This window comes from Callithrix jacchus, chromosome 17 (genome assembly GCF_049354715.1).
Source record: "Callithrix jacchus isolate 240 chromosome 17, calJac240_pri, whole genome shotgun sequence".
NCBI lineage: Eukaryota > Metazoa > Chordata > Mammalia > Primates > Cebidae > Callithrix > Callithrix jacchus.
In genome coordinates, this window is record NC_133518.1 from 62,259,547 (window position 1) to 62,272,055 (window position 12,509).

Below are 12,509 nucleotides of genomic sequence, written 5' to 3' on the forward strand. Positions count from 1 at the left end.
AGGAGATATAGAATAACGTACAGCCTTCCAAATCCCATTCCCCAGTCTCCCATTTGCTCCCTTAGAGCAATAAGCATTATCAGTTTCTTATATATGTCACAGAGACAATGTAGATAAATATAATAATAAAGGCCGGGTAAACTCACACCTGTAATCCCAGCACTTTGGGAGGCCAGGCATGTGGATCATCTGAAGTCAAAAGTTCGGGACTGGCCTGGCCAACATGGTAAAACCCCTTCTCTACTAAAAATATAAAAATTAGCTGGGTGTGGTGACATGAACCTATAATCCCAGCTCCTCAATAAGCTGAGGCAGGAGAATTGCTTGAACCCAGGAGGTGGAGGTTGCAGTGAGCTGAGATTGCACTTCGCTCTAGCCAGGATGAAAGAGCAAAATGCTGTCAAAAAAAAAAAAAAGAAAGGAAGGAAAAGATTACATGGATATGAATACATCTTTGTTCAAAAAGAATAAATACATTTTATATTAAGAATATTTCAATACTGATTAAGCCTACAGGAATCCAACAGACTCTTAAATCCTCGAAAAAGACTCCCTACTCATCAATGTTTACCTAGAAAAATAAACATTTAAGTAAAAATTTAAGGAGGCATGAAGATAAAATTTTTAGAGAATGGGCATGATGTTTTAAACAAATATTAATTAGTTTATGTCAGTCTTTTCTCAGGAGAGGAAGAAACTGGATTTTGGTAGTCACGTGAGCTTTTTTTTTTTTTTTTTGAAACAGAGTCTAGCTCTGTCACTCAGGCTGAAGTGCAGTTGCAAGATCTCAGCTCACTGCAACCTCCACTTCCCGAATGCAAGCAATTCTCCTGCCTCAGTCTCCCAAGTAGCTGGGATTACAGGCACCCGACACTATGCCCAGCTAAATTTTTATATTTTTAGTGGAGACGGTGTTTCACTGTGTTGGCCAGGATGGTCTCACCCCTGACCTCAAGTGATCCACCTGCCTTGGCCTCCTAAAGCGCTGCAATCACAGGTATGACCTACTGCACCTGGCTGTCACGTGGGCTTTCTTAGTCACACTTCTTTTTGAGGAAGAACAGACAACACTAGAAAAACTGCCCACGCACTTGAAACTGGAAAGAAAAGGAAAATTAATCTCTCCTAGCCTCTCAACTTATAACTAAGAAAGAACAAGGTTAGGCGACATTTCCTTCAATTTTCCTCAAGGCTGCTTTCCAGAACGCAAGGTACCAGAAGTCAAGGCAGAAAGTAAAAAGGGATCTTTAAATACAACAGAATAATTTGACAAAGAATTCAAATTTCTACATTGCTGTTTGCCATCTCCCACTACCTCCTTATTTCTCCCAATTCTCTGCTTACTTAGAAATGAACATGTTATAAACCAGGCTAAAAGGGACACCACAACTCCTTGCAGTCAAAAACAACTCTAACGCCAAGCATGGTGGCTAACGCATGTAATCTCAGCACTTTGGGAGGCCAAGGTGGGTGGATCACCTGTGGTCAGAAGTTTGAGACCAGCCTGGCCAACATGATGAAACCCCATTTCTACTAAAAATACAAAAAATAGCAGGTGTAGTGGCAGGCGCCTCTAATCTCAGCTACTCGGGAGGCTGAGGCAAGAGAATCGCTTGAACTGGGAGGTGGAGGTTGCAGTGAGCTGAGATCATGCCAGTGCACTCCAACTTGGGGAACAAAAATGAAACTCCGTCTCAAAATAAAAAATAAAATATAATAAAAAAAGAACTCTAACAAGAAAGTTCATGGCCCAGCGTGATGGCTCATGGCTGTAATCCCAGCAGTTTGGGAGGCTGAGGTGGGCAGAATATTTGAGGTCAGGAGTTTAAGACCAGTCTGGCCAACATGGTGAAACCCTGTCTCTATTAAAAGTACAAGACATTAGCTAGTGTGGTGGTGGGCGCCTGTAATAATCTTTATTCGGGAGGCTGAGGCAGGAGAATCGCTTGAACCTGTTGAGGCAGAGGCTGCAGTGAGCTGAGATGGTACCACTGCACTCCAGCCTGGGCAACAAGTGAAACTCCATCTCAAGGAAAAAAAGGTTTTAAATAAGCATTCTGACAAAAGGAATGCTGGGTATCTTTCTGCACTCATGTGCTCACTGGACTGTGAGAACAAAAACCCAACACAGAATGCACATTTTTTTTTTTTAGAGACGAGGTTTGGCTATGTTGCCCAGGCTGGAGGCTATTCACAGGTATAATAACAATACAATACCACCTACAACTCTTGGGTTCAAGAGATCCTCTTCTGCTCACCACATCAGCTACAGAAAAAAAAAAAAAAAATATGGCCGGGCGCAGTGGCTCAAGCCTGTAATCCCAGCACTTTGGGAGGCTGAGGCAGGTGGATCACGAGGTCAAGAGATCGAGACCATCCTGGTCAACATGGTGAAACCCCGTCTCTACTAAAAATACAAAAAATTAGCTGAGCGTGGCGGCGCGTGCCTGTAATCCCAGCTACTCAGGAGGCTGAGGCAGGAGAATTGCCTGCACCCAGGAGGCGGAGGTTGCAGTGAGCTGAGATCGGGCCATTGCACTCCAGCCTGGGTAACAAAAGCAAAACTCTGTCTCAAAAAGAAGAAGAAGAAAAAAATACATATATATATATAGTTGTCCAGGCTGGAGTGCAGTGGCGCAGTCTTGGCTTACTACAACCTCCAACTCCTGAGTTCAAGCGATTCTCCTGCCTCAGCCTCCCAAGCAGCTGAGACTACAGGTGCATACCACCATACCTGGCTAATATTTGTATTTTTAGTAGAGATGGGGTTTCACCACGTTGGCCAGGCTGGTCTCAAACTCCTAACCTCAAGTGATCCACCTGCCTCAGCCTCCCAAAGTATAGAATACATCTTAATGGTGATAGTCTAATAGTGACATTTGCATGCATGTGTGTTGCACAGTAATACTGTTTTGTTTTGTTTTGTTTTTACCAACACTGGAAACATTACACCACAAATAAATTTCCTCAAGTCTTCTCTACTGTATTTTCTGTCTGTAATTTTTTAATGACCCAAATCACCCACCACACTAATCTCATAAAAAATTTCCCACTGCCATTTTTGTAGCACAGTAATACACAGCATTTATTTTCAAAGTAGTACACTGCACTTTACCAACAGACAACTAGCCATCACTTATGTGATACAACCATTATTTCATGGGTGGCATACTTCAGATTCTAAATCTTCTAAGAGTATTTTTACCACTGGCTTCCATGAGAATCACTTCTCTTAGGGGACTTTCTTTTCTTTATATATTTTCAACCTAACCACAATAGAAAAATTCTCAGCCTTTATTTATAAGTGCAGAGCATTATGTGACATTGCTCATCTATGATATGATATTTCCTACGTCTGCATCAACAGCCTATTTTAAAAGGTTTTCTACAGATACCTGTGAATTTATGATTAATTTAATGTCACTTCATTTATCAAAGGACTCTCCTCTCTGCCTACTGTGATTTCTTTATAAGTTATGATACCACTGAATCTTTCCTTAAAACGATTTTTTAAAAATAATAGTTAAAATTTAAAGGAAACTGCCATGTAGGCACATGAGAAGAGTCTGAAAAAGAAATAAATCTCCTAGAGGGTGGGAAAAATGACAGCACAGCACGATTCTGTCAGAAAAGGCTGCTGTGGAATCTAAATCCTAATTTTTATATTGTTATTTCTATTTCTCTGAAAATATCTTACCCTCAGTGGAATTTCTAAATATCAGTTTTTACTACTCTTCCTTTCCTGCTCAATTGAAAAAATGCACCTTAATCCACACATTATGCCAATCTTCAAAACACTCAAAAACAGAGGCTGGGTGCAGTGGATCACATCTGTAATCTCTACACTTTGGAAGGCCAAGGTGGGTGGACTGCTGGAGCCAGGAGTTTGAGACTGGCCCAGGCACCACATCAGGACTCTCTGTCTCTTTGAATTTTTATATATATATATATATATAAACTCAAGAGGTCAGCAACATACTGCAGCTGAGTGAAACAGGTAGCTCTAAGGAAAAAAATGCCCAATGATCAACAGCAACAGACCCTCTGTAAAAAAGAGGCAACTATGAGCGCTGGGGCCTATAGCAAACTGGAAAAATCTGACACCAATAGAAACCTGAGAAATTCAGAAATTAAGTTTTCCAAAGTACCTTTGGAAGTAATTTTACTATATCTGCTTTAAAAGTAGTACACTACAATTCTACTTTGTTCACTGGTTAATAGGATTAACAGACAAGGTTTGCTAAAAATTACATATTGTTTTGTATTGTGTGTATATGAGTTAATTGGGGAGTTCATTTTGATATCACCAAAGAAGTCTTCATCATGAGCAAACAGTAAAAGTAACTGAATAAAGGTAGCTCAAAACACTAGCTAAGGATTTCAATAATTTTTTGGAAAGAAAGGGAAGAGACAGAACAGACTTCAGTAATAATCTTTTACACTATCAAAAAGAAAACAAAGATGAAAAGATAAGTGTGATTAATCAAAGCATGGCTGAAATAGTCTAGGTTCCTGGTTGCCTTCCAAATAGGAAACAATACTACATAAAGCAGATTAGTGACTTGTTACCATCAATTACAAAGTAAGAATTCTTTAAAAAATAATAAACGGCTGGGCACAGTGGCTCACGCCTGTAATCCTAGCACTTTGGGAGGCCGAGGTGGATCACCTGAGGTCAGGAGTTCAAGACCAGCCTGGCCATCATGGTGAAACCCCATCTTAAAAAATAATAATAAACATTTTGAATGACAGACACACAAAAATACTTTATTTTCTGTATATGATAACTATGGCAGGAACTCACATTACAAATAAGTGATTCTCATGCTTATTTTCACATTTTCAAATAAAAACTACTAAAAGTGTGGGTCTTTAAGCATTTACAATTATTTTCTAATTCCCAAACACAATAAATGTGCACCACTTCCTGCGAAATATAAAAAGGTGGTCGTCTGCAGAACCCTGAATGGGTACTGAATCACGTGAACCGATCCTGGGGTAATCAAGCCTCTTAATTAAATCTAGGTTTCAAGAATTTGAAAGGCTCTGCAGTACATGGATGACCTTTAGGCTTCTTTCAACACTGTGACACTATGATATTAGAAACTGCTTATCCACAGAATACATCAACACTGAGGTGAACACAAAAAGCAGTAGTTACAGCTACTTGCCACATCCCTACCCTCAGAAACGGGGCAAAAACATTCCATCTGTGAACTATTAAACCTCATCTGATGTAAATTACTAAGAGAATGTGCTTAATAGGCAAGAGCAGTCTTAAATACATACTGCTTTACTTTCCAGGCCAATCAACAACCTTGCTAGACAATAAATACAATTTCCTCTCTCCAACTTGAGGCAAAAAAAAAAAAAAAAAAGAAAGAAAGAAAAACAGAGAATATGTGGCCTCAACCACTCCTGTGAAATGCTTTGTCAACATCCTCTCTGAACAGCCATCAGAAACAGCTCCCCAGAACTGTTAGTGCTTCTGTTCCTCTATGTAAGGGCGTCATTCTATTTTTATAAGTAAAACACAACTCTCTGATGCAACCAGAAAAACATAAATACCAAAACAGTTAACATCATAGGAGAGATGTTACAAATCTCTAAAAACACTGTCATGTGGGGAAGCCACCTACACTGTGTACTTACTTATGTCAACATTACATATGGAGTGGAATACTCTTACTTATCCATATATTCAACAGGTTTTGCACACAATATTGCACAAAATAACATGTAATACGCAGATTCTAGCTTACCATTCTTTCATTTACCAAACATTTACTGAGGGCCTACCATCATGCCAGGCATCAGGGGCAAAAACGCAAATCAACCCTTGTCCTCTGGAATCTCAAAATCCATTGGAAACACAAATCCAAATCTTGTAAAACTGCTAACTGAGCAACTACAAATTGAGAAACAAAACTGCAAACCTGATTGATAAATCAGCAATGATTATTCACACTGCCAGAATCGTTTTTCCAAATGATCCATCCAAGTTTTATTTTTCATTATATTTTATTTTGCAGGACTACCCCCATAGGCAGTGTGCCTAGAATAGCTCATTCAACTTTTTAGTGTGTCATCCTAACCTCTGAAATACATACAGGGCTGCACTGCTTACCATTTTTATCACTACTGAAGTGGGCCCAGTGAGGCACCAAGTTCTCTCACCTGGTCTCTCAAAGACGTCGTAATCTCCCAAACCTGTGAATACGTTACTTTACATACTAATGCAAAAATTTCACAGGTGTGATTAAGAACTTCCAAATGAAGAGTCTGAATTATCCAGGTGCGCCCACTGTAATCACAAGTGTCTTTACAAGAGAGACACAGGAGTGCTAGAGAGGGCAGAGGGTGTGATTTGAAGATGCTCTTCTGCTGGCTCTGAAGATGAAGGAAGCAGTCAGGAGCCAAGAAATTCAGGCAGGCTTCATAAGGTGGGAAAGCCAAGGAAATACATGTATTCTCCCCTAGTACTTCCAGAAGGAACAGAGCCCTACTACTACCTTGATTTACAGACCTAGTCTGATCTACAGACTTAGACTTATTTAGACGGTAAATTTGTGTTGTTATGAACCAACAAAGTTTCTGCAATTTCTTACAGCAGCAATGGAAGACTAACACAATCTCCTAAGCAGTTTCTCTGCTTCCATTTTTTTCTTTCCTTTTAGCATCAAAAGGAGCAATCCAAATTATCTTTTTAAAATGCAAGCCGTATGAAGTCATCCTTCTGCTCAAAATCTTCCAATGAAATCCAAAGTCCATGCAAGAAACTTCACCGCTCTGACGTAATTTCCCACTTTCCTCTACACTTCGTGTTTTCCTGCGACACAGCTTCCCTGCTGTTCCTCTTATTAATCTGCACGCTCCAGTCTTGGCACTTTTCCCTCTGCCTGAATCAGTCCCCACTCTTACTCCTAGACTCTTATCTTTTGAGGTCCTATCTTAAATGCTGCCTTCTCTAAAAGACTTCACCTGGACATTCCATCCCAAATGGCAAGCCCCCGCCCCGTAACACTCCCTCATCGCTTCCCTCCCTTTAGCGTATTTCCTTAGCATTTACCAGCAACCCCAATACACAGCTTACTTCTGCCTGGTGCCCGTTTCCAAGAAGGCCAAAATTTCTGCGTTTGCTGCTGCAGCCCTAGCAGCTATGCCTGGCACGTATTAGACACTTAATATTTCTTGAATCAATCAATGAACCAGATGGGGACTCTTAAAAAGGTAAGGCTGTGATTTAAAAATACAGAAAACTATGATGTAGGGAAAAAAGATAATCAAAACCGCTGCGACTAAGAGATACGATTCTCTTCAACCTTTGCCACATTTGAACGCATAATCTGGAAGGAAATTAAAACCACATGACTGTATCAAAAATGAAAATATTCTGGAGAAGCAAAATAAGCCAGTAACCTATTTCTCAATTTAAAAAAAAAAAAAACGCAACGCAAAATGCCAGCATTTTCTCGGCGTTTCTTCCCTAAAACATTCACAACTGCCAAGACCTGTTTAGGTCTTGGAAAATAAATATTTTGCTTTTCTGAAAAACTGTGGTTCTGATGTTAGCAAATTTGGGACGAAATCCGTATGCAGAAAAACCGCCCAGCTGCCCGCAATCCACCCACTCCGTGACCCTTTTTAGGACAAAAATCCCTGGGAGCTGGGGCCTGAGAGCGCGTCACACAGACTGGAGCTGAAGGGACGCAGTGAGCGCCCCCATCCGCGTTGCCCCCGGCTCCGCAAAGGCCTCCCTGGGGGGCTGGGAAAGCGTTGAGGGGTCTTAGCGCAGCGCTGGGGCCCAGATTTCTCCGCCTGTCATGCGGGGGCAGGAGAGGGACAGAGTAGCTTGGAGAAACCCGCAGAGACTCCGCAGGGGGAGACCGCGGTGCGCGAAACAAACCTGTTCTCTCCTCCGACCTCGAAGACACTGGCTCCACCGCGGCCCGCGGCCACCGGCTTTGGAGCCTGGAGCCCAACTTGCTTCCTCCCGCTGCGGGATCTTAGCCGACACTCGCTTGCCGGCCGAGGCCTCGCAGCCAACTCTCTCACCCTTCGAGACGCCCAGGCCGCTCAGGCTCAAATCCTGCGGAGTAGGGGACGGGACAATCGGGACGGCTGCGCGCCACTCGGCAGAACTCCGCCCACCAGGCGCGATGCCGGAACTACATGTCCCATGAGGCTCTGGGAGGCCGCAGCTTTCCACCGGAAAGAGATTGGCTGAGGTGGGGGAGGAGCCCAAAAAGGATTGTGGGAGTACAGCTCTTTCCTTTTCGTCTGGTGGCAGCCATCAGGTAGGCTGAGTTGGGAATCTGCTCTTCCATCCGCCTTTTATCGTGTTCGTCTTCAGCCATCCAGGCTCGGGGACCCTGCATCCTCGGAAATAGGTCTCCCTCCTCTCCGACAAGAGTTGGTCAGGATGCGGGACAGCGAGGGGGTGGAGAGGCGCCCCCCGGGGTGGGTTGGGCGAAGATATGATGGCGGCGCGAATTCGAGCTGGGCCCGGAGCCTGGAGGAGGCGTGAGGCTGACGGATGTGGCGCCCGGAACAAGGCAGCCTAAGTGAGGCTGCTGGTTGGATGGGGTAGATGCATTTTCCTCGAGAGTTAATCCTCCGTGGCGGCAGCAGTACCTTGCCCTGTGGTGTCAGAGACATCTCCTTGCAGGTCCGCCTTGGGGACGCCGCCTGCCGCAGCCACCCGCCCCCTCGGTGCTCAGCTCTAGTTCTATTGATTCCCCCCACCAAAACGTGCCGAGCGCCACTCCGCGTCGCAGTTGCGGAGGTGACTGAACGCGGCTCCGTGGGCGCTGCTGTGGGGGTTGGGCTAGCTGTCTCCGGCGGTTGGTGCCGAGCCGTTTTCATTCCCGCGGTGTCCTTGTGCTTGTTGGGGAACTAAGATGGACGGGAAGGGTCGTCGTCTTACTGTACTTAAAGCGGATGATATCTAATGCCCAGTCTGATTACGCAGGTAAGCCAAGATGGGTGCATACAAGTATATCCAGGAGTTATGGAGAAAGAAGCAGTCTGATGTCATGCGCTTTCTTCTGAGGGTCCGCTGCTGGCAGTACCGCCAGCTCTCTGCTCTCCACAGGGCTCCCCGCCCCACCCGGCCTGATAAAGCGCGCCGACTGGGCTACAAGGCCAAGCAAGGTACGTGATCGACTGCGTGGATGCTTGGATGAAACTATTCGAGAAAAGTTGGAAACTAACTGTTAGGAAGACACTGTCGCCCCGGTGTCTTTCTTCGGATAGGGCTTTGGCGAAAGAGGTAGCAACACTGGTCAGTTAAGGAATGCACCGTTGTCTAAAGTGGCAGGTGTGTTAAAGATTACAAATTTTAATGAGTTTAAAGCAGAATCAACAGTGTGCCTCCTGTGTGATTAATTGAAAAATACTGGAATGTGGTTTTTTTTTCCATTAATAGCAGTAGCTTACTCTTGAAGTATTTTTGGTGCAGTGTTAGTAACAAGCCATTGAGTCTTGGCTTCCTATAAAGTCCCTAATTTTGTGTGTGTTTGTGTGTAGGTTACGTTATATATAGGATTCGTGTTCGCCGTGGTGGCCGAAAACGCCCAGTTCCTAAGGGTGCAACTTATGGCAAGCCTGTCCATCATGGTGTTAACCAGCTGAAGTTTGCTCGAAGCCTTCAGTCTGTTGCAGAGGTAAATGGTTTTAAGTAGCAGTTACATTGAATACTGCTTGGAGATCGTGAGAGAGACAGATCTAAGCAGCTTTTCTGATTGTACTTAGGTGAGCTGTCTCTTGAATAAAACAGGATTTGTGATTTTTATTAATCTTGGTCAAGAGTAATTAATTGCTTGAAAGACTTGTAAATCTTTGTTACAAATGTGTGTGTATAAACTGGAAGTACTTGTGGAACCTAAGCTTTTGAGGCACAGTAAACTTTATCTTAGAACACATTTCCCCAATTGTGTAGAAGCTGCATTTATGTTGCTAATTTTATGTAGTCAGTTGCAGGTTTTCTTCCAGGTTAGTAAATTAAGCTATGTTCTGTTGTAGGCATTGGCAAACTAGGGACTGTCTCCACTAGCTAAAAAATTTTTTGTTTTGTTTCTTAAAGAGTCAGGAATATCCAGAAGAGACCAAATGTGGCCTGCACAGCCTAAAGTACATACTAAATATTGTTAAAGCTGAACATTTCTGAGCTCTCAGTTGTATTGGAAAAAGATAAGGTCCCCAAACCCTAAATTTTGTTAGCCAGATGTTAACATTCGTGCCCTAGTGCAGAATGGAGTGATAAGGGAATGAATGTGTTTCAGTGTATGTTTATGTGTGGTGTTTTAGCATGTCTACTTTATCTCATTATGCTTACTGGAGACAGTCTGGGGAGAGATGCTTAGTAAATACTTGGAACAGTAAAAGACTAGTCTGGTGGTGAACTAGAGGTGAGAAAGTTCTTTCAACTTGCTGCTATAGGCAATGTGGGAGACTGATGGTGGGCCTTTTTTCCTATTCTAGGAGCGAGCTGGACGCCACTGTGGGGCTCTGAGAGTCCTGAATTCTTACTGGGTTGGCGAAGATTCCACATACAAATTTTTTGAGGTTATTCTCATTGATCCATTCCATAAAGCTATCAGAAGAAATCCTGACACCCAATGGATCACCAAACCAGTCCACAAGCACAGGGAGATGCGTGGGCTGACATCTGCAGGCCGAAAGAGCCGTGGCCTTGGAAAGGGCCATAAGTTCCACCACACTATTGGTGGTTCTCGCCGGGCAGCTTGGAGAAGGCGTAATACTCTCCAGCTCCACCGTTACCGCTAATATAAGTAAAGTTTGTAAAATTCATGCCTAATAAACAATTTAGGACAGTCATGTCTGCTTACAGGTGTTCTTTGTTAAAATTAGTCTGCTGATTGTTTCATGAATGCTTTGTCAAATTCAAGTGCAATAATGTTTGAAGACAATACGTGATATGGTGTATGTTTCTAATAAGATAAACATTTTTGTCTTTGCTTTATCTTATTAGGGAGTTCTATGTCAGTGTATAAAACATACTGTGTGGTATAATAGGTTTAAAATAAACTCTTTAAAAGAAAAGTACTGAAACTAGCCCTGTAGATTTGTCTGGTGCATGTGATGAAACCTGCAGCTTTATTGGGGTGCTGGCAATCCTCTGCTGGTTTAAAGTGGCTGGGATTGTTTTTTAGTTTGGCAGGTACAGGCTTTTTAAGTTGGGCTTTGCTTTGGAAATTGTAGGGTGAGAGGAGGACATCTTAACTATGTCATGATTATATTTAGAAAATTAGGGGCACAAATCTGGGTTAGCCTGAAGAAAATTGCCTCAGTCTCCACAGTACCATTTTAAGTTCACATGAAAGCTCCTGATTCAGTGCCAATGGCTTCATGGCATTCGTTGATTACTGGTGATGGTATTAACACTAATGTGTTTTGAAATTGAATGTTAGATAAAATTACTAGCATCCAAGTTGGTAAGCTAGTAATCTGCTGGGGTGGGAAGCCAGCCAGCCAGTGACCATTAGATAATATCAAGTGAGAGCTTAAGAAGTCAACCCTAAAATACTTAAGCATAACACTAATTTGTGATCATGAATCCCTTCAGTCACATTGGTGGGGAAAACAGTTGGTTATAAGTTCCTCATTCTTTGTCCAGTCAGTATTAAAAATAACTTGGGTTACCCGCTCTGTCCACTCTCATAGGCTTAAGGAAAAGTCATACAAGTGTGTGGTTTCCAACCATATGTGTTTTCTGTAGTTACTTTTCTTGTTCCTGGCCAAACTACCCTAAAAATCCTTAGCATTCCACAAAGTTGGGCCATCACCTGTGCGCCCGCTTTGGCTGTAAGCAGTACCACCACGATGCATTTTTGTATCATGTCTTTCCAGAGACTAGGCTACAGTTTTCCAGGGTGAATTTGAGTGTCGAAAAAAAAAGTAGACAAGGAATTGCCCAATTCTAAATTCTGACTGCTGACTTAATTTAAGTGCTCGTTTTTCTGAACCTGTTTTCTCCTATCTTCTCTAGAGGTTTCAAAAGGCTCAGTTAATTGATTTCCAGGAGGTACTTGGCAAGTTCATGAAAGTTCTTGAGACCTAAATTTCTTCTCAAGAAAAGATCTTAATACATTTTGATTGTGTAGAGGTTCAACTAAAGGAATAAATGTCTATTAAACTAAAACCAATGGACCTTCTGTTATTTGTCAACTTCTAGTGCTAATGTATTTTAAAGCAAACCTAGCCAGCAAAAAGGGATCAAAATATGATTGTAGAAATAACAATTTGAGGTAGCATAAAACGTACTTATTCTCTCAGTCCTTTCATCATTGCATGAATTTTAAGTTTTTTATTTTTGAGACAGTCTTGCTCTAAAGGCTGGAGTGCAGTGACATAATCTTGGCTCACCGTAACCTTGCCTCCTGGGTTCAAGTGATTCTCCTGCCTCAGCCTCCCAAGTAGCTGGGACTATAGGCATGCGCCACCATGCCCAGCTAGTTTTTGTATTTTTAGTAAAGATGGGGTTTCAC

General features: G+C 42.6%; 2 protein-coding genes across 10 annotated transcripts in view; one reads left to right on the plus strand and one right to left on the minus strand.

The window, feature by feature from the left end:
- NKIRAS1 (NFKB inhibitor interacting Ras like 1) overlaps positions 1-8,152 on the minus strand; it is a 32,118-nt gene extending 23,966 nt beyond the window's left edge. For all 4 annotated transcript variants that reach the window (XM_002759656.7, XM_035277886.3, XM_078354403.1 and 1 more), the window contains exon 1: positions 7,907-8,152. The gene's annotated coding sequence lies outside the window, so the exon portion shown is untranslated. The remainder of the gene's footprint in view (positions 1-7,906) is intronic.
- Positions 8,153-8,255: 103 nt separating this feature from the next.
- RPL15 (ribosomal protein L15) lies at positions 8,256-12,163 on the plus strand. 6 transcript variants are annotated; one of them, XM_035277883.3, is made up of 4 exons: positions 8,256-8,785; positions 8,972-9,153; positions 9,529-9,665; positions 10,483-12,163. In XM_035277883.3, the coding sequence occupies exons 2-4, from the start codon at positions 8,982-8,984 to the stop codon at positions 10,786-10,788; spliced, it is 615 nt and encodes a 204-aa protein (XP_035133774.1). In that variant the 5' UTR covers positions 8,256-8,785; positions 8,972-8,981; the 3' UTR covers positions 10,789-12,163. The 6 variants fall into 6 exon arrangements, with proteins under 6 accessions (XP_035133774.1, XP_078210528.1, XP_035133772.1 ...); XM_078354402.1 differs by having other exon boundaries at positions 8,256-8,564; XM_035277881.3 differs by having other exon boundaries at positions 8,256-8,416.
- The last annotated feature ends 346 nt before the right edge of the window (positions 12,164-12,509 follow it).